The 23,938-nt window shown below is 37.3% G+C and overlaps 2 protein-coding genes and 1 pseudogene across 10 annotated transcripts; all 3 read right to left on the bottom strand.

Moving 5' to 3' along the window:
• Positions 1 to 572: 572 nt before the first annotated feature.
• On the bottom strand, positions 573 to 8,622 carry LOC145589984 (putative disease resistance protein RGA1). Of its 7 annotated transcripts, none has more exons than XM_081646710.1 (6): positions 4,672 to 8,622; positions 4,515 to 4,595; positions 3,393 to 3,654; positions 2,405 to 3,041; positions 2,131 to 2,323; positions 879 to 1,307 (listed from the first exon to the last, which is right to left on the bottom strand). In XM_081646710.1, exon 1 carries the CDS (start codon positions 8,362 to 8,364, stop codon positions 4,672 to 4,674), a length of 3,693 nt encoding a protein of 1,230 aa, XP_081502836.1. In that variant the 5' UTR covers positions 8,365 to 8,622; the 3' UTR covers positions 879 to 1,307; positions 2,131 to 2,323; positions 2,405 to 3,041; positions 3,393 to 3,654; positions 4,515 to 4,595. The 7 variants fall into 7 exon arrangements, with proteins under 7 accessions (XP_081502839.1, XP_081502838.1, XP_081502836.1 ...); XM_081646707.1 differs by lacking the exon at positions 879 to 1,307 and having other exon boundaries at positions 1,630 to 2,323; positions 2,405 to 2,808; positions 2,967 to 3,041; XM_081646708.1 differs by lacking the exon at positions 879 to 1,307 and having other exon boundaries at positions 1,630 to 2,323; positions 2,405 to 2,647; positions 2,967 to 3,041.
• Positions 8,623 to 10,903: 2,281 nt separating this feature from the next.
• On the bottom strand, positions 10,904 to 14,974 carry LOC145589981 (putative disease resistance protein RGA3; annotated as a pseudogene). The gene is made up of 2 exons (XR_014101849.1): positions 11,502 to 14,974; positions 10,904 to 11,419 (listed from the first exon to the last, which is right to left on the bottom strand). The product of XR_014101849.1 is annotated as a putative disease resistance protein RGA3 (transcript).
• Positions 14,975 to 17,889: 2,915 nt separating this feature from the next.
• Positions 17,890 to 23,803, bottom strand: LOC145589982 (uncharacterized). Of its 2 annotated transcripts, XM_081646705.1 has the most exons (10): positions 23,197 to 23,803; positions 22,550 to 22,604; positions 22,375 to 22,453; positions 22,220 to 22,265; positions 22,026 to 22,124; positions 20,763 to 20,831; positions 20,329 to 20,686; positions 20,066 to 20,220; positions 18,338 to 19,280; positions 17,890 to 17,964 (listed from the first exon to the last, which is right to left on the bottom strand). In XM_081646705.1, exons 1-9 carry the CDS (start codon positions 23,674 to 23,676, stop codon positions 18,345 to 18,347), a joined length of 2,277 nt encoding a protein of 758 aa, XP_081502831.1. In that variant the 5' UTR covers positions 23,677 to 23,803; the 3' UTR covers positions 17,890 to 17,964; positions 18,338 to 18,344. The 2 variants fall into 2 exon arrangements, with proteins under 2 accessions (XP_081502831.1, XP_081502830.1); XM_081646704.1 differs by lacking the exon at positions 17,890 to 17,964 and having other exon boundaries at positions 18,012 to 19,280.
• Positions 23,804 to 23,938: the final 135 nt, after the last annotated feature.

Genomic DNA, 23,938 nt, shown 5'->3' with positions numbered 1-23,938 from the left:
ACACTCCAGATTAAGGAATTTTCCCGAAGTCTAACATCCTTCAATTCAAACACTTCAAGAGATAATCTTTCTGCATGACAAGTATATGACAAAAAAAAAATAAAAAAAATAAAAAAGATATAGTACAGGATTTAGAACCATATCATAAACAAGCACTTTGACTAGGTTGTAAAAGCAGTTGGTTTCTCTAGTCCTTTTAATAGCACAATCTGATAGAATGATAAATTGTAAATATGATGCATTTCCTCTTACTCCTAAGAACAGAACTCTCAAGTGGTCGTCATAGAAAATTTGCTTCATTAGTTATTTTCCAAATACAGTGATTTAACTCATTTAAGCTTGCCAGGGTAACGGGTGACCACAGAAAAATAAAAACTTTGCTGCAGCCATGTTTGGTCTAAGACACTATTAAACTACTAAAAATTGCAAAAGACCAAATCAATACAACAGTTACAACTTGCAACAACAGAAATTGAACTAGAGTGTAATAGATAGTCCATATTGTCAGTCTTGTAATTATGAAATTTTAAGTATTTTTGGAATTACAATTGAGTCCATCAACCTTAAGGATCCTTGATTAATGGTGGTTGAAAGGAAATTATATTACCTCATGCTGTGCCCTCTAGTGTTACAAGCAACTCTTCCCCTTTTAAAAGCCAGACTCCCCTGTTTTAAGACAGAGATTAAATCAAAACTGGGAATTATAATGTTTATAAAGGTAACTATGTAAAGAATGATCCACCTAGAAGCATCTTATAGAACAATGAGAACCTGAAGCTTAATTAAGTGGTCATTTCTTCAGGAAATCCTCATCTGCTAACCTAAATTCTCAGATTCACCTATATTAGAGCAAGCTGTATGCAATTGCATAATGCTTACACAATAGGAAGAAACAATAAACATATTACATAATTTACCAGTACATATATATTGACAACTTTTCAACTGGTTCAACATAATTTGAAATGTTTAATTTGAATACCTAGTAAATTGCAACTTCAGAACTAAAAAGGAAAGTACAAATGAAACAGGAACAAACTACTTGTCAAGAAATTATGAACTTTTCAAAATAAATGCATGTCTTCAGTTATGAATCCTGATTTCCAGCTTTAGACCCTCTTTCGGGATGCATTAACCCATTAACACTGGCCTCTAGCCTCAATTGTCTTCCTAACAATTCAATAAATGAGCTATAAAAGAATGACATTCATAGCTAAATGACAAGGCCTAAACAAGTAACTGGTCCAAGATTAGCATCAACTCACACCAAACTCGTTGCATATACCGATAACTGGATGCAGCCCTACCTGAGTCACATTGAAAACACCAAGTCAGTGAACAAGAAATTGGACCATAAAAAACGAGAGACAAAAAGGATGTGGCAAGAATCAATTATAGCAGTGTAGGTGTAGCCAATCAGCAAGTAATTCACATCTATTACTTGATGAAAGGATAATGTTTTACAGGACTAGCACTGCTAGTTCCAGATTATTCAATTTAATTTCTAGATCAGGAGTCCATCCCAACATTATATGCAATGCAAACCTCACCAAATCACAATTCAATCACACACCCAAACGTATGGAATGAAAGAGGGTAACACTAATGAATTTTTATAGAATAGTTTCCATAATAATGAGGTTTAACATTTTTGCTGTTAATACTACATATATCAGGTATATGTTACACGAACAAATATGTATAGACGTATGGTAAGATTTATGAGCGTAGATTCTCTTTTATTTCATATGTTTAGTTGAATTGCTTATACAAAGTTACAAGCAATTTATTGCAAAAGATGAGATCCCCTGATTTTACACAGTCTAGGAAAAATAAATACCAGGTCATAAGGTAATTTTGTAACAGAAGGTATTACTTCTTTTGCTAGCAAACATCAATACAAAAATCTCTACAACTACTACTCTAAAAATACAATTAGAGATGTGGCTTCAATTTTGTCAGTTGAGGCCATTTTTCAGTTCATAATATTACAGCTGATGTAGGTCAGACCATCAGAGACAGTTTATTCCAGTTTCCATACACGGTCACTAGAGACTAACTCTCAGATCTAAACCCCGTCCCACTATGTTTCAAAGATGAAGAATTGAAGATTATTCATATTTATCCAACCTTGATCAACTTTTTCACAGAGAACATCTGCCGGTCTTCTTTGAAGCAAGTTTCCTTTGACCATTAAAACGTTCATAAGCTATCACCTCAGTTGAAGGTAGTCATCCTGGTGACACTCGCATCTGCATGATAATGTTTAAGTCTGCTTAGAGAAGAATTTATCGTCCCAGTTTCTGCAGATTCCTATGCTCGCCTATGAATAATGATCAATACTTAAAATCATTTTTTCCCAACAGACCAAAATAAATAGATCACAAGCGAGAATGATAATTACCTCTTTATTTTCCTTTAGACATCAATGTGAGGTATGTGTTGGATTTTAGGCCAATCAGCACCAGTGGATTCCTGGCATCTTTCTTTTAACACTGGCGAGCATCCCCGTACTGTAGGCTCTCAAGGGTAGTGAGATGCTCCCACACTCCTTGTCCTGATAGCCTCTTCAACTTGGAGCAGTCAGAAATTACAAGGGAGTGTAGAGAGGACAAACGGCCACTTTGGAACACCTCCCCTGCCTCTTCTGTTATACTTTCAATTCCATGTTAGGTTGAATTGCTTATAAGAAGTTACAAGCAATCATTCAACTTCTAAAGATGTGATCCCCTGTTTTTAATTTCATATGCTTGCTTCGAGCTTGAGCCAAAGTCATGATCATCTTTGGTTAAATCATCAAATATTTCCCTATGTTTTTAATCGCGTTTAATGTATAGTAAGTCCGGAACCAAGCGAATACAAATGATACGAGTAGAAGAAAAGGCCTATAATATTGACATTAGCATCACCGGTCATGTTTAAGCATTAATACTTCTCTAATATTGATAACTATGAAAGAAACTTACCCAAAATGAAAATCCTCAAGAAATGCGCTTAATCTTTTACAATCCATGAAGGTAGTTCTTCCAGATTGTCAATGCCTATGAAATGATGAAATTTCCCATCATACAAAAATAAGCTTGATTAAAAGTTGATCGAAATGTAGAAATGTAACAGATAATAATCGAACAAGTATTATAACTTATTAAAGCATCATTTAAGCATTCAGCTTAGTTCAATGTGGATTAAATTAATGCAACTTGTGTTAAATTTTGAATAATAACTCAATTAAATTCGTATAAAATTTCCGAAATTTTGAATGTGGCCACAGTTATGAATCCTGATTTCCGAAATTCTCAGATTCACCAATACAAAATTCACACAATGAATAATGCAGAAACAGTAAAACATAGCTTCAACTCAATTACTTCATAGCAAGTGCAGATAGTTACCTTTTCCTTCCCTGCTCTGAAACCTTTTAGCCCATGTGAAATAGATACTAGATAATTGGATCAATGGTAGAGCTGCAGTGCTAAATCTAGCAGCATCGAATCTCACAAACTGGAGATCCCAGTGACTGGAATCCAAGAATCATCCTTCCCTTGTTATGCTCTCATCTCATTTAAGCTACTCTTTGATTGCCATTTAAGCAACAATCCTGGTTTAGTAGAAATTCGGCAAAACTCCTATTCTACAGTATATATATCCTGTCAGCTAGAAAAATCATGACAGAAGCAGCATCAGAACCTACTTTTGAGGTTGAACAAAACAACTATGTATTAAAGTTCCATGCACATTTAATTTCAATGCACACTAATGAACTAAATCAAACTAGAAAATATGGCAGATATCATCAGTAAGAATATGCATCATCTAGCAAAATAAGTAGTGATATACATATTAATCATCAACCATGTTAATTTACAATGAGATGTGCTCATCTCATTGAAAAAGATGGATTGACCATTATTAAAAACAAAACATGCCAATTTTCCAAAGGTATAGATTTACAGGAATTAAATAGCAATACTATTGATTCTACTTATGAGTTAAATCAGAGTATACTTACAGCAGCATTTAGCAACTTGTACTTTTCATTAAGGAGTTAATATTAAGGTTGTGTATTGTTAAGATAGATAAGGCCAGTATTAACAAGCATGAGGTAATATCCATCCCCCCTCTTCATTAATATTCTGTTTGCACAAAATCATACACATACATACACGAACACCTATGGTGAAATTAAACTAGGCAGCGAAATCCCATATATATAATATAACCCGTATTTTGATAACCAGCCAGCATAAGTTTCATTATATCAAAATCCATAAAAGACTGCTAAATGTCTTAAAAGTGTGTTATCCAAATGTCTGCTTCTCATAATTTTTAATTAATTTATCTGAAACTTCAAATATTTGACCATAAGAAATCTGGTCTATTATAGTCTGAATTTTAAGGTATAACTTAATCATCTACTTAGTTTTATGTAAAAGGGTATACATATATACAATTTATCAATTCTCTCAGAAGATAAATCATGAAAAAATGGTTGTATAATGGGTAGACATTATTACCTTTGACCAGTTGAGTTACATAGTAAACGAACATTGAGTAAACGAATTCTTTCGGGTGCTGATTTTAGTAGTACTCTGAATCTGAAGCAAATATGAAAAAGGTGTTAGAGAGATGATAAGCAAGTAAGCAATCCATTCTTCTTCTTATCTGTCATACCTATGTAACTATGTTGGGGATATGTTGGATATTGGACCAGTTAGCACCATTCTTGTTCTTGCATTCATTCATCAACTCTGGGCTACATTCCCATATTTGAAGTTTGGTTAAGGAGGTGAGGTGGCGCATCTCTTCTGGCATTCTTTTAAATTTTCGACAACACGTAATTTCAAGGGATTGGAGAGATGATAAGCATCCAATCCCCTTTGGCAGCTTCACCACCTTTGGGAGATTATATAATATCAAGGAACGGAGAGTGGGAGCAAGGTATCTCCGTGGCATCTCTGCGTCACTTTCTTCTTCTGTGCTTTTGTTGTTGATGACATCATCTTCATCCTCCAATTCCAACTCAGGAAGATTACCCAATGATAGACTCTCAAGGGCAGTGAAATGGTCCCACACTCCTCGTCCTGATATACTCTTTAGTTTTGAGCATTGGGAAATTACAAGGGAGCGTAGAGAGGACAGGCGACCGCTTCGGAACACCTCACCCACCTCTCCTGTTTTCAATTCCTCCATTTTCTGGTCATTGTCAATACGGAGATCCCTAAGATGGTGGAAAGATCGGATGGGTAGAGAATTAAGATATGCCAAGTTATCTATCCTAACTTCCCTCAATCCCGGACACAAAGGAAAAGTTGTCAATTCTGGACATGTTGTTATCTCAAGATGAGAAAGTTTTGGTGCTTGCGGTGTCTCACTCTCCTCTGATTCTGATTCTGATGATGGCTTCCACCATCCCTTCAACTTTGGCATATTCGTAAGCAACAGCTCTTCAAGGGAAGGAAAGAATACCAACTCATTATCATCTCCACTATTAATACTACTACTCTCCATATACTCCACTTCATTCAAATGTTCTAATTTAAGGACTTTCAAATGACGCAGTTGACTCATCAATGGAAGATGCTCCAACCTTTTGCAATCTTTAATCTTAATTTCAACAAGATTTGGGAGACAACTTTTGAGATTCATTGATGAGCCCAGAAACAATGTTGTCAAATATGGACAATCAGATACATAAAGCTCAGAAAGCAGTGGTGCTTGTGGTATCCGATCACTCTCCCCTGATTCTGATGATGATGGCTTCCACCATCCCTTCAACTTTGCCATCTTTTCAAGCGTCAGCTTTTCAAGAGATGGAAAGAATACCAATTCATCATCATCTCCACTATTAATATTACTACTACTACTCTCCATATACTCCACTTCACTCAAACCTTTCAATTTAAGGACTTTCAAATGACGCAGTCGACTCATCATTGGGAGATGCTCTAATCTTGTACAAATCTTGATTTTAATTTGAACAAGATTTGGGAGACAACAACTGGGAGTCATCATCCAGGCTGGGAGCCTCACTCCTGGATATTTCAACAACTCTAACTTTCTAAGATTATTAGAGTGGGGTTGTAAGCCTTGCAGCAATACTTCTGCATTAGTATTCTCCTCTGTTTCCCACTTGTACATAATTTCCCACAATTTTGGACTTTTTAATAGCATTCCCCCTCCTACTGCATCGTTTCTCACGTCTTTTTTAACTATAATATCCATAGTGCGAGTATAATTGGTGAAACCATCCAAATCTTCAAGCTGACCAACACCACCACTTGACCTCCAACTCCAAGCTGCATTGCTTGTCTCAGTTCCACCCACTACAAACATTGTCAGCTTCTGCAGAGAGGTCATGCTATTCATCCCTGGAGGCATATGTGTTAAACTCGAGCAACCATAAATATCAAGGTGCCTAAGATTAACTAATTTCCTCAACTCCCTTGGCAACCTTTGTAGATTCCGACACCCACGCAACTTTAATGTTTGCAAGTTATAAAGATTGGTAATGGATGAGGGCAACACACGTATAAGCCAGTTATCTGAGAGGTCAAGATACCTTAGATGCACCAATTCACCTATCCCACTCGGCACCGTTCTATAAGTACCAGTCAACCACAATACCCTCAAGTACTTCATTTTTGATACCTTCACAACAAGGCTTTCATCTCTACTATATAGAAATGTACGCATCCTATGCATATCGCTCAACTTACCAACAATATCTTCAGGGGTACTTTCATGAGTTTCATCCATGTATACATGGCGGGTTTTCTTGTTAAAATATCGTGTGCTATAGGTGCACAACAATATGTCTGTCCCTGCTACTTCTTCGGCAAGATCATGAATCAGATCATGCATCTTGCATGATACAATTTCATTAGTAGTACCATTAGCTAGTTCTACATCTTGGAAAAAGCACCTTTGCAGTAACTGCTCAAAATACTTGTCACCCGCATCTTCAAAACTCTCCCCATACAATGGCATAATGAAGCCTTGAGCCATCCAAAGACATATCAAGTCCTCCTTGATAATTTTGTAATCCTTGGGAAATACAGCACAGTAACTAAAGCAACTCTTCAAATGGAATGGAAGATAATTGTAACTGATCTTCAACACAGGTATTATGCCATTGGCCTCATCTTGTATAATGTTTGCCAAGTTATTTTTCAAATTCTGCCACTTACTTTCATCCTGACCTCGAAGAAGGCTTCCAACCACCCTAATGGCAAGTGGAACATTTGCACACTTTCGAACAATCTCTTTTCCTATATCAACCAAGTTTGCCTCTATTTGATGTTGCCCCGGTTCAAGCGTCATTCTCTGAAACAAATTCCAAGATTCTTCATCTGAGAGACCCTTCAATTCATGAGTCCAACAACTTCCCATGACAACAGCTACCTTTTTAGAGCGCGTAGTCACCAAAACTCTGCTACCCTTCCCACCTCCAACCAACAAATTTTTCATTGTCCTCCATTCATCAGAATTCTCATTCCAAACATCATCCAGAACAAGTAGATACTTGCTCCTATTAAGTCTTTCTCTAAGCTTTATCTGAAGCTGGTCCATAGTAAAGCCATCACTTTGATTAGCCTGGTTGGTTGCAGCTGAAAGGATTTGACCAGCAAGTGCTTTGACATTGAAATTATCAGAGACACAAACCCACATCTTCAACGGAAATTCTTTCTGAATCTTGTCATCATTATAGACAAGTTGAGCAAGAGTAGTTTTCCCCAAACCTCCAATCCCAACGATGCTGACAACAGAAACATTCTCCTCAACAGTAGTGTCTAGTAACGTATCTATCAAAACCCTCTTATCATCATCCCTCCCAATAATCACATCATTCTCCAGATTCACATAGGAGTGAGTTTCCCTCGGGTTATTTCTTACCCGGCTGTCCTCGAGAACAACCGAGTGTCTAAACCCATCGACAAGGTGATGATCTTTGACAACATCATCCAACTCCTCCCTGATGCTTTTGATCTCTCGAGACCAATTGAAATCAGAACGAAGCTGATTAAAGCAAGAGCAAAAATGGGATACCTCTCTACTCAATTTGTTGCCAGGCATGAGCTTCTTGCGATGAGCAAGAGTGGTAATCTCGTCTAACAAGTCATCAGCTTGGTAAAGAGCTTCCTTAAGCCTCTCAAGTCTGTCACGTTCACTGTGGTTGGAACGACTGTGGTGCAGCCGCTCTTGTTCTTCGGCATCACGGAGGATGGCGTCGATGGTGGACATAGTCCCCTTGAGTTTATGAAGCTGGGACTTCACACCCAATACAGATTGAATTTCCTTCCAAACAGCAGAGTCCAGCAATTGAAGGATGGTTTGCACAAATGAAAGCCCTCCTGCTACATCCATCTCTCTCTCTTTTTTTTTTTTGTGGGTTACAACAGAATTTTTTTGAGCAAATTCAAAAGAAGTGGAATGTGTTTAGAGTGTTTTTGTGGGTATGTTTGGCAATGTGACAGAGTTATTTTATATTAGCTGAGGAGACTTTTCAAAGTTGCTTCACTTAATTTTTTTTAGAAATTGGTTTGTTTTTTCCAACTAAATACTTGTAAGTCTCATAGACATTCTACAGTAATTTGTACGTACGGAGTTGCTCATAAGTTTTCAGTTTTTCACAATAATTGCTTTTACTCTGTATTGTGTGAGTTAAAGCAATCATAAAGATAAACTGATTGCCGGTTTAGAATTATTCAGTAGACAGCTTTATAGCAAAACAACTTTTAGGCCTTTTATTTTTGAAATAATTGAAAAAAGCTTATACCAATTGTAACCATTTCACTTTTTGAAAGAGTAAAACATGAATAATTGAGAGCACTAATGAATTTGTCTTGTTTCTTAATTTTTTTCTATGAAGTGACCCACTCTATACATCATTTTTGAGATAGACCTATGGAAGGCATTTTACTCCTTTTGTTTGGTTTTTTTTTTTCAACCCTTTATTTGTCCTTTTGAGATAAACTTATGGAGTGCATTTTTAAAAGTTTTGGTTGGAAAAAGTTATGAGAGAAAAAAAAGTTGATGGGAGCAATTGTAGTATGTGCACAAGTATAATTGCAATCCTTATTTAGTTATTTATGATATAGGCAATTTTTTGAAAAAAAAAAATAGGGCAAAGATAAGAGACTACTCCCTTAGTCCCTCTAATTTGTTTGCTCCATTGGACTTTTTATGATCTCCATTTTTATATACATTAAATAAATAAAAACTTGATATAAATAAAGTAGACGATGGGATGAATCCAACAAAAATCCCCATTAACCATATTATCACTAATAAACTAATGAGAATTTATGATCAAAAATTTTAAAGTTTGACCCTAATTTTTCCTATGAGGCAAGCAAATCGGGACGGAATAATAGCAAACAATGGGAGATGTTACTATAAATGTATGTATAATGGCATTGTCCTGTTTGAACGAGAAATACTAAGTGGTTAATTAGTCCTTTCGTGGTTAATGAAATTGTAGTTTTCACTTTACTTTTTTAAGTGGCTGACATAAAAGTAGTCGTAGTGATAAGGCAGGGCCACAGCCAAACTGCATTCGGCCACATTATCTCTGTTTACTTTGCTTGACTTGAGCATCCCACATGATAATTCACAGAGTTGTAGGGTTCTTCCAAAGGTGTGTGTGTATTTCTATCATTGTGTAGATAAAGAAAAAGAATGACAAGTGACAATACACATTACAAATCTGGAAATGTACGTTAGATAGAGTGACTAGAATCTTTCGTGAGAAATTACTATCTTTGAATTAGTCGACTACGGAGTATTTTTTGTTTCGTACAGTACTAAATTATGTTTCGTGCCATGCACTAGAGTTTTAATACATTAAATTTTTTCATAAAATATAAAATTAACATGGACAAAGTATAACTATAAGGTCTATAATACACTACTTTGTATTTATTTTCTTTTTGTTTTGCGTATATACTAAAATTAAACATGAATAAAACAAAAGGGTTAATTAAACCATGAGTATATTAAAATTACACCATGATGGTTTAAAAGTTTAATGATAAATTATAATTTTCCTTTTTATGAACCAAATAAGTATTTTAAAATGACGTAATACGTCCAGTGGGTAGGATTTATAGTCCATTTTCCTGGGTATGAACTCAAATTATAATTCTCATTAGTTAACTCTTTCAATTTGCAATGAACGTGAATGTGATATGAATAATTGCGGAATGCAGCCAAACTGTCTTATTTGTGCAAGTTGTATTTACTAGAGACGAGAACCACAAGTAACTAACCCTTATTTTCTTTCGTTTACTTGACTTGAGAGTTGAGGGTAAGCGACGCTCCAAGTAACTGGTCCAAGATTAGCATCAACTCACACCAAACTCGTTGCATATACCGATAACTGGATGCAGCCCTACCTAAGTCACATTGAAAACACCAGGTCAGTGAACAAGAAATTGGACTATAAGAAAACGAGAGACAAAAAGGATGTGGCAAGAATCAATTGTAGCCAATTAGCAAGTAATATACATCTAGGAAAATCTATTACTTGATGAAAGGATAAAGTTATACAGGACTAGCACTGCTAGTTCCAGATTATTCAATTTAATTTCTAGATCAGGATGTCTATCCCAACATTATATGCAATGCAAACCTCACCAAATCGCAACTCACAATTCAATCACACACACCCAAACGTATGGAATGAAAGAGAGCAACACTAATGAATTTATAGAATAGCTTGCATAATGAGGTTTAACATTTTTGCGGTTAGTACTACGTATATCAGGTATATGTTACACGAACAAATATGCATAGACGTATGATAAGATTTATGAGCGCTGATTCTCTTTTATTTCACATGTTTAGTTGAATTGCTTATAAGAAGTTACAAGCAATTTACTGCAAAAGATGAGATCCCCTGATTTTACACAGTCTAGGAAAATATATACCAGGTCATACGGTAATTTTGTAACAGGAGGTATTACTTCATTTGCTAGCAAACATCAATACAAAAATCTCTACAACTACTAGTCTACTACTCTAAAAATACAATAAGAGAAATGGCTTCAATTCTGTCAGTTGAGGCCATTTTGCAGTTCATAATATTACAGCTGATGTCGGAGGTCAGACCATCAGAGAGTTTATTCCAGTTTTCATACACGGTCACTAGAGACTAACTCTCAGATCTAAACCCCGTCCCACTATGTTTCAAAGATGAAGAATTGAAGATTATTCATATTTATCCAACCTTGACCAACTTTTTCAAGAGAACATCTGCCGGTCTTCTTTGAAGCAAGTTTCCTTTGACCATTAAAACATTCATAAGCTATCACCTCAGTTGAAGGTAGTCATCCTGGTGACACTCGCATCTGCATGATAATGTTTAAGTCCGCTTAGAGAAGAATTTATCATCCCAGTTTCTGCAGATTCCTATGCTCGCCTATCAATAATGATCAATACTTCAAATCATTTTGTCCCCAACAGACCAAAATAAATAAATCACAAGCGAGAATGATAATTACCTCTTTATTTTCCTTTAGACATCAATGCGAGGTATGTGTTGGATTTTAGGCCAATCAGCACCAGTGGATTCCTGGCATCTTTCTTTTAACACCAAGGAATGTAGAGTCTGATAAAGGTATTTTCAGGGAATGTCAGTATCAGTGCCATGATTATCCTCGATTGTGCATTCTCGAGTGTTGAGATCTCCATAATCATCATCCAACTCTAACTCAGAAAGCAACTTCAGATGTAGGCTTTCAAGGGAAGTGAGATGCTCCCACACTCCTTGTCCTGATAGCCTCTTCAACATGGAGCAGTCAGAAATTACAAGGGAGTGTAAAGAGGACAGACGGCCACTTCGGAACACCTCCCCTGCCTCTTCTGTTAAACTTCCCATATCATGGTCACCTCTTACCACCAGATGAGAAAGGCTCTGAAAAGACTCGTGGGGCAAGGATTTCAGATACCCTACTTTATCTATCTTAACTTCCTTCAATCCTCCTAGTATTTGCTGCTGCTGCTGCTCCTGCTGCGTCTGTCGAGTACTTGATGTTGATGGAGAATCATCACCAGGGTACAGCCTATTTGATTCTGTAGTGGAAGACCTTACATCACCAACGCATCTCCTCTCACTTCTTGGTCTAGTTATTGGGCCCAATGCTTTATTGAATCTGCTCAACTCCAATTTTTCCAGTTTTGGACAGAGAGGTATATCTGTCAGGTTCCAGCACAACCATATATGCAGATAAGATAACCAGGGGAAAGATTTTTTGCATGGTTCGGCCTCACTGTCGCCTGAGTCTGTATCGAGATGCAATGATGATCTCCACCATCCCTTCAACTCTTGAAGATTTCCTAGAACAAGCTTTTCAAGGGATGGAAAGAAGACTAAGTCTTCTGCTACTGATACTGCTTTTCTTGACACTACTGATGCAATGGGTGCCTCGTCTCCATAAATACTCTCCACGTATTCCAATTTGATTAATCCAACAAGTTCAAGGGATTTCAAATAACGCAGTTGGCTCAATAATGGCAGATGCTCCAAGCTTTTACATCCATAAAGTTCAATTTCAACAAAATTCGGGAGACAAGCTTCAAGATTATTCATCAATGAGCTCCCCCAGCTCGGAAACCTCACACCTGGATAATCCCACAATCCAAACAACTTTAGATTGGGGTGGGGTTGCAGGCCGTGAAGTAATGCTTCTGCATTAGTACCCTCACTGTCATCTTCAATAAACCTGGAGTTTTCCATTCCACAAAGCTTTTGCGTCCAGCATATGTTTATACCCCGTAAATTTTGCTTGTTTATCAGATGCCCGCCTTTCTTGGCTTCTGCTGTATCATATGTTAAACCTCTGTGGACCTTGATTTCCATACTTCCAGTGAGATTGTTGAGATACTTTAAGTCGCTAAGTCCACCAGCACCTACTGGCCTCAAACAGCAAGCACTGCTTGTACCGCCAACTAAAAACATAGTTAGCTTATTGAGACAGGTCATACTATTCATCCCTGGAAGCATATGTGTCATACTATTGCAATCAAATATATCTAGACACCTAAGATTAACTAATTTTCTGAAGCCCCTCGGCAACTCTTTTAGTGACTCACAACCACGCAATAAGAATGTCTGCAAGTTATAAAGCTCGGTAATGCACAAGGGCAACACAGATAAATTACGATTACAAGACAGGTCAAGATATCTTAAATGCAACAATTCACCTATCATGTTCGGTAGCTTTTCAAATGAAGCCCCATGTAAATCTAATACCCTTAAATATCTCACTTTTGGAAGCAGCACTTCAGGGCTTTCTAAAGGGTTGGGGTACCCTATGTTCAAAATTGTACGCATTCTTTTCATTGTGGTCAAATATCTTCTAAAATCTTTTCGACCAACAGTATTATTGACAAATAGATGACGAGTTTTCTTATCAAAATAGCTTGTATCATAGCTGAATGACAAGATTTCTGCTCCAGCTACTTCTGTAGCGAGATCATGAATCAGATCATGCATTTTGCATGTCAGAATATCACCATTGTCAGCTCGCTCTACATCTTGAAAGAAGCACCTTTGCAGTAAATTCATGAAGTACTCCTCACCAGCATCTTCAAGACTCTCTCCGCCTAATGGAACGATAAAACCTTGTGCCATCCAAAGACTGATCAAATCCTCCTTCTTGATCTTGTAATGCTTGGGGAATACAGCACAATAACTGAAGCAGCTCTTCAAATGGTACGGAAGATAATAATAGCTAATCTTCAATGCACGAACTATGTCATTCTCATCAGGTTCTATGTTTGCCAAGGCAGTGTTTTTCAAAAATCGCCACCTACTTTCTGCCTGGCCTCGAAGTAGACTTCCTACAACCCTTATGGCAAGAGGAACATTAGCACACTTTTGGACAATTTCTTTTCCAGTATTGACCAAATATGGCTCAACTTCATCCTGCCCAGTTTCTAGAGTCATTCTTTCAAATAAGTTCCAGGAGTCTCTCTCTGAGAGACCTTGTAATTCAAACATATAGCGGTTTCCCACCATGTCTGCTACCCTCTTAGAGCGTGTGGTCACAATAACTCGGCTACCTCTACCACCTCCGATCAACAAAATTTTCAACTTGTGCCACTTATTAAAATCCTCATTCCAAACATCATCCAAAACAAGCAGATACTTCTTTCCCTCAAGTTCCTGTCGCAATCTTCTCTGGAGCTGCTCCATTTCTAAGCCAACATAATCTGTTTGGTTTGTTACGGGTGTGAGTATTTTGTGAAGCAATTTGGTATGAAAATCATTAAAGACACAAACCCACATCTTCAATGGAAATTCCCTTTCAATTGTCTCATCATTATACACAAGTTGGGCAAGAGTTGTCTTCCCCAACCCTCCCATCCCAACTATAGTCACAAAAGAAACATCCTCAGCAACAGAACTGTCTAGTAACATATCTATCACTATCCTCTTGTCTTCATCTCTCCCAACAATAACATCTTCCTCGTGTACAAAAAGAGTGAGAGTCCCTTTCGTTTTTCACCTCGCATACCTCATGACCATGCTGTGGTCTCGAACCAAAGCCATGATGATCTCTAGCAACATCAGTCAATATCTCCTTGATCTTTTTAACTTCACGAGACATATTGAAAGTAGAACGGAGCTGATTAAAGCGAGAGAAGAAAAGGCGTACCTCTTTCCTCACACTGCTACCAGACATGAGCTTCTTGCGCTGGGCAAGAGTGGCAACTTCATCAAACAAGTCATCAGCTTTATAAACGGCTTCCTTGAGTCTCCCGAGCTTGTCTTGTAATGTGTGGCTGAGCTCAAGTTGCTGTCTCTCTTGCTTCTCAGTGTCAAGGAACACCGCTCTGATGGTGGACATAGTGGCCTTGAGTTTCTCAAGCTGGGATTTATACCCCATAAGGATTCAATTTCCTCTCCAATGGGAGTGTCCAGCAGTTGGATAAGAGTTTGTACCAGCGTGAGAACTACTGACACATCCATTCCTACTGCACTTTTTCCCTTCCTTATGAGTAATCAATCAGTAATTTTACAAGAAAAGGTGATGAAGGAAATGCAAACAATAATAGAAAATGGTATGTTTTGAATTAATGTGCACGTATAATACAGATTATTTAGACAGCACAATAAAGCCCTATGACTATGAGTCATAAGGAGGAATTACTAGGAAAATGCTCTGTAATCAACTTTCAGGAAAATAACTCTGCTATGAATTTTCCAAATTATTTCCTAGTCCTTACATATATTATACGTGAAACTCTGGCGGAAAAACTGTTATAATTTTTATTATTATCTTTTTGAAGAGGATTGTTAGAGGAATGCAACGAAGATGCAGACAAAGACTAAGACTTAAGAATAAAAGTGGTAAATAATTAATAAGAATTGAAAAAAGCTATTACCTGTGTGGACTGGGGAGGCTAATTCATGGTTAGCAAGCGTAGAGTAGACAAAATCAAAAATTAATAAAATGCTTAGAAATTGAACCCTTTCACATTAGATTTTCCTCCGTTTACTTGACTTGGGCTATTTGCAGGACCACCCAGTAGATATACATCATACATACATTTCCTGATCACTGTATCGGCAGAGAAATGGAGAGGAATTTGACAAAGTCTTAAGAGTGAAAACACGGGAATGGCGCTAAAAGTCCACCCGTGGAGAGGATGACATTGACCGAGAGAGCTGAAAAATGAAGCCATTTTGTAAGAAAAGAGGCTGTATAATCAGATTAATAATAGAATTTTGGTAGAACAAAGAATGGCTGCACCGTGGTGTAAACCACTGTCTTAGAAGCAAAATTCGCCCCGATTACGTGCAATCGGCTACGCGGCGTTTGCCCCCCAAGATTAACACAGCACTCTCCAATTCGTGCACTCGAGAAGGAAAGTTGGAACTAGAATGCGTTGCTCAGATCAGAAAGGGAGGATGAGAAGTGTTTGAGATTTTTCTGTGTTTTTGAACAAGAAGAAGAGAAAGCTATTTAAAGGCAAAAAGAATCCCAGGATAATAATATGTAACGGCTGGGTATTAATATTGGGCGAGAATCAAGGAGGCAGAATAATGGCAACGGTTACAAGGAATTCGAAGAGATCTTGTAACCGTCCAAAAATAAAAGGCTCGGGCCTAAAAATAAAACCACACCACACACGTGTCACGAGCTCGAGCCGGACGGCGGCGCGTGGGGATACCCAATAATACCACCCCTCTCACTAAGCCTTAAACAATACAAAGTGTGCTCTCCTATATAAACAAGAAGACACCTTGGTATTCTTTCCATGTGGGACAAAGAGCAACACCCAAAACTACCTTTTACTCCTTAGCATTCTCACTCACATTTCCAACACATTTCACCAAAAATGTTAACAAAGTTTCGGATGAAACATAAAGTAAAGATTAACCAGAGTTCTCAACTTCAAAACAATATCTGCTGCAAGCCTGCAGCAGTTTCTACTCTAGACAATTGCTTCACAGTAAATTTACTTCCTTAAAAAGACTACACTTCATTAAATCTGCCTATTTAGTTTTTATAATTTTGTGATGATCAAGTGCTATCAGGTCATTTAACCCGGATATGTGTAAGACTAAGACAGCTTTAAGAAAATATCAGGATTCAGGAATGGAAATGCTTCGCTGTATGCATTTTATCTCCTGTATAGCTTAAAATTCACCCGTAATGGATGAAGGTTACGTACATCAGAGTGTTTTTTCAGACAAAGTAGTAAATTAGCTGAGAACATAATTTGTCTACAGGAAGGAGGAGCTATTCAATGAACTGCAAAACACCTCTGACGGAACAGCCTGTGGATTTTATTTAACTGAATCCTTGGTAAACATATTTTCCCTACAGCAGATTATTTCAGTCTTAATCTGTGTTATTTGTCAGTATTTGCTTAGGAAAGTATGATAAAACAAAATTCTCATTTTTTTTTTTTGGCAGTATCAAGAAAGATATTGTTGTGGGGCACCTCCGTCTTTAATACTCCGTAGGTTAGATGATTTTAGACTATTAAGTGCTAGTATGCTACATTGCTACGTAGTATTTGAAACTTCAAATGATATCAGAATTTCATAATTGGACAACTATTGTGTGAGAAAATATAACAGTACTGTATTTACAACAGATTTCCATGACTTTCCAATTCCTCCATTTGATTTATGCTCAACCAAAGAACTAATAGGCTAATAGCTTAGTCCTCTAATATCCCATTAATTGCAGATGTGGCATTGTCCGCATATATTGATAAGAGCGATAGCATTTGAATGTTTTTTTTTTTAATTGGTTACGTCATAGACATGTTCATATGGGTACAGGTCAGGCTGGGCAAGTCTTCAAGTCATCTTACTTTAAAAGGATATAACATATACTTCGTACTCTGTATTACATTAAGTCATCTTACAATTCTCGTGTTCAAATGAGGATTGTCTGAGACGACAAGTCGAGAAAAAGTCATATGGAGCCAACCTTGTATAAATAAAGCCTATACAACCTTGTATAAATAAAGCCTATACAACCTTGTATAAATAGAGCCTATACAACGTTAGAATATTTGGTGTCATGATTGTGATCGTGCCAAATTTTGAAAATGATACTTACACATTGGCATGCTTCACCTGCTAGGTCAACCCATTTTCTTGCTGTGTCTAATCGACCTTTGTGCCAAACTGCCAACAAAGCCCATGCCCAACACTAGTTGGGTACGAAGTAGAATATATGATCCTCGCCACTTTTTAGTAGTCAGGTTTTATTTTTATTTTTTCATTTTGTAGGTAATTACGTAGTATTCGTATGTAGAAAACTTGGAAGGCATCATCATCCATATACGAAAAATTAAAGAAAAAATTAAAAAATAATTGGTGAAAAAATAAACGTTTGAAGGAGAAAAAGTTAAAGAGAATACCATGGCTGAGTTGAAACATCGAAGGCGAATAGCCGAATACAAATCATTTCAGGTGTCCAAAATGAGGCCCGTTTCCTGGGTTCAGGACACCTTAAGAAATAAGGAGCGGTTTGGAAGACATATTCAAGACTAAACAACCTCAACTATGTTATTATCAATTTGAGCAACAATTTTTATGTATAACATTATATGATCTTGCACATAAATAAATTCTAGTCTACAACACAGCTTCCAATTAATGTTACATGAGGCCTCATCACTCGCTAACCTAAGAATTTCCATACGCAAATCTGTACACGAACTACTCAACTAAGAATACAGTTAGATACGGCTTCAACTCAATCGCCCCATAAAGAGGAGAGACACTCGCTCTCTCTACTCTACTCATTGGGTGCAACAATCTGAAACCCGTTCACCGGCGTTAAAGTAATAAAAGGGGAAAAATTACCTGAAGACTAGAGCTGCAATGCCAAATCTGGCTGCACTGAATCAGCCTTCCCAGAAACTGGAGATCCTGGCGACTGAAATCCAACATTCAAGTCAGGCGGTGTGGAACCAACCTTTGGATTGGACCCCACGTTCGGTAAACCTTCAATAGGTTTTATTGTACTAGAGTTTTCCAACAACTTAGCTTCTCCAAAACCATTATTATCAATGGTCTGAGGCCGAGGACTCTGTGTCTCAGTTCTGGACACAGTAACAATTGATGGATTGGACTGAAGATTGAACATTGCAGGCCTGGCTGCCCCAATCATTTTCCCCATCTGGGCTGCAAAATTAAGCCCATAACTACCATTAACCCCGTTAATACGGGATTGCAAAGTTGAAGTTTGATTAATAGGATGTGGATTTCCGGGTTTCCTGGAACCAGTGCCATTATTTAACATGCTGACCATTGTAGTCGATGGTGAACTTGCACTAGCTTCAGGTGCAATCAAGTTGGGCTCAGCACCAGTGCTGGACACTTTGGAAGAAGTAACTGGAGTAGCATCATTACCAACAGCTGGAGGAGAAAGGGCTTTGCTCGACTCCTCGTTTAAGTTTGATTTATTACACACTTTATGCGTCTCAGACAATTGCTCTCCTTGTGGCTTTTGCGCTGATCCATCACCACTTGAATCTGCTACACCTTGAGTAGGAGTAGAAGTTGTATCTGTAGGTGCAGGCAACGAGGATGGTGGGTTTTGTTGACCAGCAGAAGCAGTTGACTGCTGCTGCATCGGCCTTTCTGCAGGAGCTTCATTTTCTCCTACCCATCCTGGGCCAAACTTGACAGCAGCAGGTAAGCATCTCTCAATCTTCTTTGAAGCGACTTTCCACGCAACAGGTCCAATTTTAGCAGCAAACCGTGCCAAACTTCTCGCATAACCATACTCTGTATGAAGCCCCACCTGGGAAACATAGAAAAACAAAGTCAGAGAGCAGAAGAAAGAAACGTCCAAACTTTCAATTTTGGGACTAACAGCAATTAAGGATATTGCATTTCTTTCATGCATATACCATTAATCGGACCACAGAGGATGAAAGACAGAAAAATCTTATATCCTAGTGCGCGTCATCTAGATATATAAGGTGAGATCAACACTCACAGGATACATGAATTTCACAAAGAAGCCTAAAAAACTCACACCCATACCAACCCAAAAAATTCACACCCATACGGCCATACCAACTCAATTACTTTCTAAAAGGATAAAAAAAAAAAAAGAAAAAAAAAAAAGGTAATTATTTGACCATGCCAATATGTAACCATCCACTTCTAAATCTTCTAGATTACGATGTTTTAGCAACAGCCGGATATCATGCTGAGCATTGCCAAGTAAAAAGTAAAACCACACTCAAGCTTTATTATAAGGACCATGCCAATAAGTTGGTATTCAATTCTAACTAAGATACGATGTTTTGGCCGACAGCCTGATATCATTCTGAAGCTTGCCGAGTAAAAACTAAAACCGCAATCAAAGCTTTATTATAATGACCATGCCAATAAGTCAGTGTCCAATTCTAAACCTTCTGGATTACGATGTTTTCGATCACACCCTGATACTGTGCTACCGTGCCAAGTAACAACTCAAACCACACTCAAGCATATTATTAAATGCAAAGAAAATGGCTTCATGTCTAACAAGACATTCAACACTCACAATCCTTATCAGTTCAAGTGATGAATACTTACAGCAATTAGCTGCTTTCTCTCTTTATCGAAGGTTGTCAATACTGATGGTTCCTGTCCGCAAGTTAGGGAGTAGGAATTGTATGTATTGCGTCTAGTTTCATCAAGCACAATATGTTTTTTTCCATGCTTCATTAAAATCCCCTTTGAAGCAGACCCTAGCAAAATTACAGGTAGAACATCAAAATTCCTGAGTAACAAGAAAAGCACAAGATATAGAAACACTGAATGGTTCAGGGGAGCCCATAAGCATGATGAATGCTTACCTAACATGTCATCAGCTCTATCATATCTCTCAGCAGACCAGCCAATGTAAGTCTCACCAACACGAGAACCATACAAGGATCGTGCAAATGTATCAGTTGATCCATACTTATCTGAATGAGATGCCTTCCTCACCTCATTATTGGATCGATTAGAATTTCCCCCAGCAGTAGCAAGAGTTGCCTCGGAGAAGTCAGAGCTAGCCCTCTCTAATGGAGGTCTACCTGGAGGTCTCTTCAAATTCTTTGTTGGCGGTCTTCCCCTTCTTACAACCTTGGGTTCTGGTTCTGGTTCATTATCATCACTATCTGCCCTTAGATTATCAAAATTTTTTACAGCCAACTCTTGTATAGACCGTGCCTGGTAAGAAAAGCAATATTAAAAAGAAAGGCATACATAGCATACAAAGTTTTTTTATAAAAGCAAGTCCTTTTACCTGTCGAAAGTAGATAGTATCCGGAGCATTATACTGCATTGCATTGGAACAAATCAAGAAAACATCTTTCTGCATAACAAGGTCAAAAGGATGTAAATTGGAGGCATGAGATACAGTAATAATTGGTTACATAAATCATTCAAACACATGGCTGTTACATTACACAGAGATCTAGACTACCAAACCAGCCAACACCACCACTCCCCCCCACCCAAAACAAAAGTAAAGAAAAACAAGTTTTCAACACCAATACAGTATCACACATTTTTTGAGGAAATCAGTGTATACAACAGACACCTATAGTAGTCATGTGAGATATTAATACCTAACCATAAAATAACATTTAAGTGCATAATGTTGAACGTGTCATAGTTCCGCAGATCTTGGATTGCATCTTTGTCCCTTAATTTTAAAAATAATATAACAATATTTACTTTTAATAACTCAACTCTATTATAGTCTTCCAGGCTTTTATGCACACACGGTAAAAAATTAAGAAGACGAGAAGAAATCACATAGGTCAGAAGACTCAGAACTTGACGTTCATGTCTCTATTAAGCATCAAGGAAAACTGGGTGAGAAATTTACAAAATACATGCAGCATAACTATAGATGAAACTATGATGGACAGCAATGGACAAATTGCGTCAGAGTCGCATGGTAAGCAAAATTCCCTGCAAAAATCTAAATATCAAACTCCTGAGTTTCAAAGAGAACCTCCAAAACAATTGAAAGTTTGAAACTAAGAATCTAAAAAGATTCTGAGGACCTCCACCGACAAAAAGCAAATCATGTAATTGACACTTAATGCAAAAGAGAGCTTAACACAGCCTCTAAACACAGAAAGGAACTACTGACAAATATGCTCCATTTCCTTCCAAGTTCCAACACTGCATTCACAAGGCAAGCAGAAAGCTGGCGATGAAAATTCTATAGCTACCAGGGGACTTCATTCTCATATATAGACTGCTATACCAAAGGCCCATGGCTCTTCATCCAGTTATAATATAACCATGATCATGGTCACAGGGTCTCAATTACTAATTACAACTCACCATAGATAATCAGTGAAAGCACCAACCAAGAAGATGAAATGGGCTTTTTAAAAAATCCCTACCATGTAGAATTGTACTAGATAGTTGGCAATATTCACACACATAAAGATCAAAAGCTGAGAAGAGTAAGCCCTACAACTACCAACCATAACTCTACCCCAATATGATGCAGTAAGAAATAAAGAAGAAAGCTGAGACAAAAACAAACCTCAAATTGTTCCAGGCTAGCATAAGCACCACTGGCAAGTTTCTTCCTTACAGTACTAAAATCCATTGGGTTCTCAATAACTTCATGGTAGTCTGGAAGCTGCACCCCACAAAAACAGAGAACAGATTTAAACAAGAATCAAACTGGCAACAACTTCCATAAAGATTTTAATATCATCACTACTTTCAATTCACCTCTTCCGGGTCCACGGGATCTGCAAAAACTCCATAAGTATCCTTCCTGATCATAGAAAAATACCCATCCTCTAAGTATATACTCAGTACACAATTCAAAAAGCCAAATCACTAAAAAGAGAGATTAAAACTCCATTTAGCTAAAAAGGTCATACTTTTGAAGTCTATCAAGAATAAAAAGCAACAGACTTTTATCAGGCAAAGGCGTCATCGGTCCATCATCGACCTTAGATTCTGCAAACATCATCGAAATCGACATTCAGCACGAGAGATCAAAACAATCACAATTCTAACAATTCACTTAAGATGATACATAAAATAGATAGAAACCTAGTTGAGTGCTCTCCTGCTTTGTTGTTACAACAGCACTGCTGTGCTTTTCACTCTGCAAAAACAAACCCCATATCAGTCAGCATTATATATTATCCACAATAATAAAGCAAAAATAATCTCAAGCAAAGCGACAGTTATAAAACTTGCATAGTAACATAGTACTCCAACCATTATTTTTATTTTTATTTTTTAAAAAAGGAAATATTTTTAAAGTAAAGACAAAATTGAACTTTTTGTTGAGATGACAGTCTTATCATTTAATGCCCACAATCAACAACAAATAATTTTTCCCTTTAATTTAGCAAAAATTAATTAATTAAAAAAAATACACAATTTACAGAAACCCAAAAAAAAAAAATCAGCAGCCAAAAAGATAACAAATTACACAATTCTTACACCAAGAAAGGAGAGAGACTGAGTCAAAGTGCGTCACCCTCACTTGAAATTAAAATGCGCGAAATTCAAGGAAGAAGTAGTAGTAACGATTTTTCAAAAATTAGCACAAATTAAACCAAAAATCAATGCTTACTTAAAAAAACCCGCGCTTTTATCAACTACAAAAATAAATGTCAGTATTTCAATTTCTCCAACAATAAACCCAAATCAATATAAAAATTTTAAAAATTAAAAAATAAATTATAAACCTTAATCTCCTCAACTCCAGATCCATGAGAAATTGAATCAATTTTGCGCTTCTTAAGATTGGAACCCGAGGAAGCACCATCATCCGGGCAAGATTCCGAACCCGAATTTTCTCTCTCCTCATCAGAGTTACCCTTACCCAGAACCTCCTCATCATCTTCTTCCTCATCATCATCTTCATTCTTCGGTAATTTCAAATTAGCAAGCTTCAATTGCTTCTTAGTAGCAGAAGGAGTATCCTCGTCGGGGTCGGAATTAGGGTTAGGGTTCCGGCGAGTGGATCGGCGAATTCCGGCGGAGGAATTGGAATTAGGGCTAGGGTTTGTGATTTTGGAATTGGGGATTTTATTAATTTTATGATTCCGAATTTTTTGTTGAGATTGTTGTTGTTGTTGTTGCTCTTGTTGTTGTTTTAAGGAACGTTTTTGAAGATCTAACAGAGAAGGTCGACCTTTCTTCTTCTTCTCCACTATCTTACCCATTTTTTTTCTTTTTCTTTTTTTGTTTTTTTTTTTAATTTTTTTGGGGAAAGAAAAGAAGAGTTGGGTTTTCTTCTGCTGCTGTGTTGGGTGTTGGGTGTTGGTTGTGTGTGTGAGACCCCCCTTTCTATTTTTCTCTCTCCTCTTATTTTCTTTTTTTTCTTTTTTTTTTTTGGGAGGAGGAGGGGAGCGGCTAGTCACGTGAAAAACACCTAACTTAGTTCGTGTGGTTCAACTGACACGTGACATACACTGTTTGTGAGTT

The sequence above is a fragment of the Chenopodium album genome, chromosome 17, assembly GCF_948465745.1.
Source record: "Chenopodium album chromosome 17, dcCheAlbu1.1, whole genome shotgun sequence".
NCBI classification, from domain to species: domain Eukaryota; kingdom Viridiplantae; phylum Streptophyta; class Magnoliopsida; order Caryophyllales; family Amaranthaceae; genus Chenopodium; species Chenopodium album.
This window is presented reverse-complemented; position numbering and strand designations above follow the sequence as displayed.

Coding starts and splice junctions, on each gene's coding strand:
- LOC145589984 (XM_081646713.1), bottom strand. CDS start 8,364: ATGGATGTAGCAGGAGGGCTTTCATTTGTGCAAACCATCCTTCAATTG.
- LOC145589982 (XM_081646705.1), bottom strand. CDS start 23,676: ATGGGTAAGATAGTGGAGAAGAAGAAGAAAGGTCGACCTTCTCTGTTA. Junction 22,605..23,196: donor CTGGAGTTGAGGAGATTAAG/GTTTATAATTTA, acceptor TTGTTTTTGCAG/AGTGAAAAGCACAGCAGTGC. Junction 19,281..20,065: donor AGAGAAAGCAGCTAATTGCT/GTAAGTATTCAT, acceptor TATGTTTCCCAG/GTGGGGCTTCATACAGAGTA.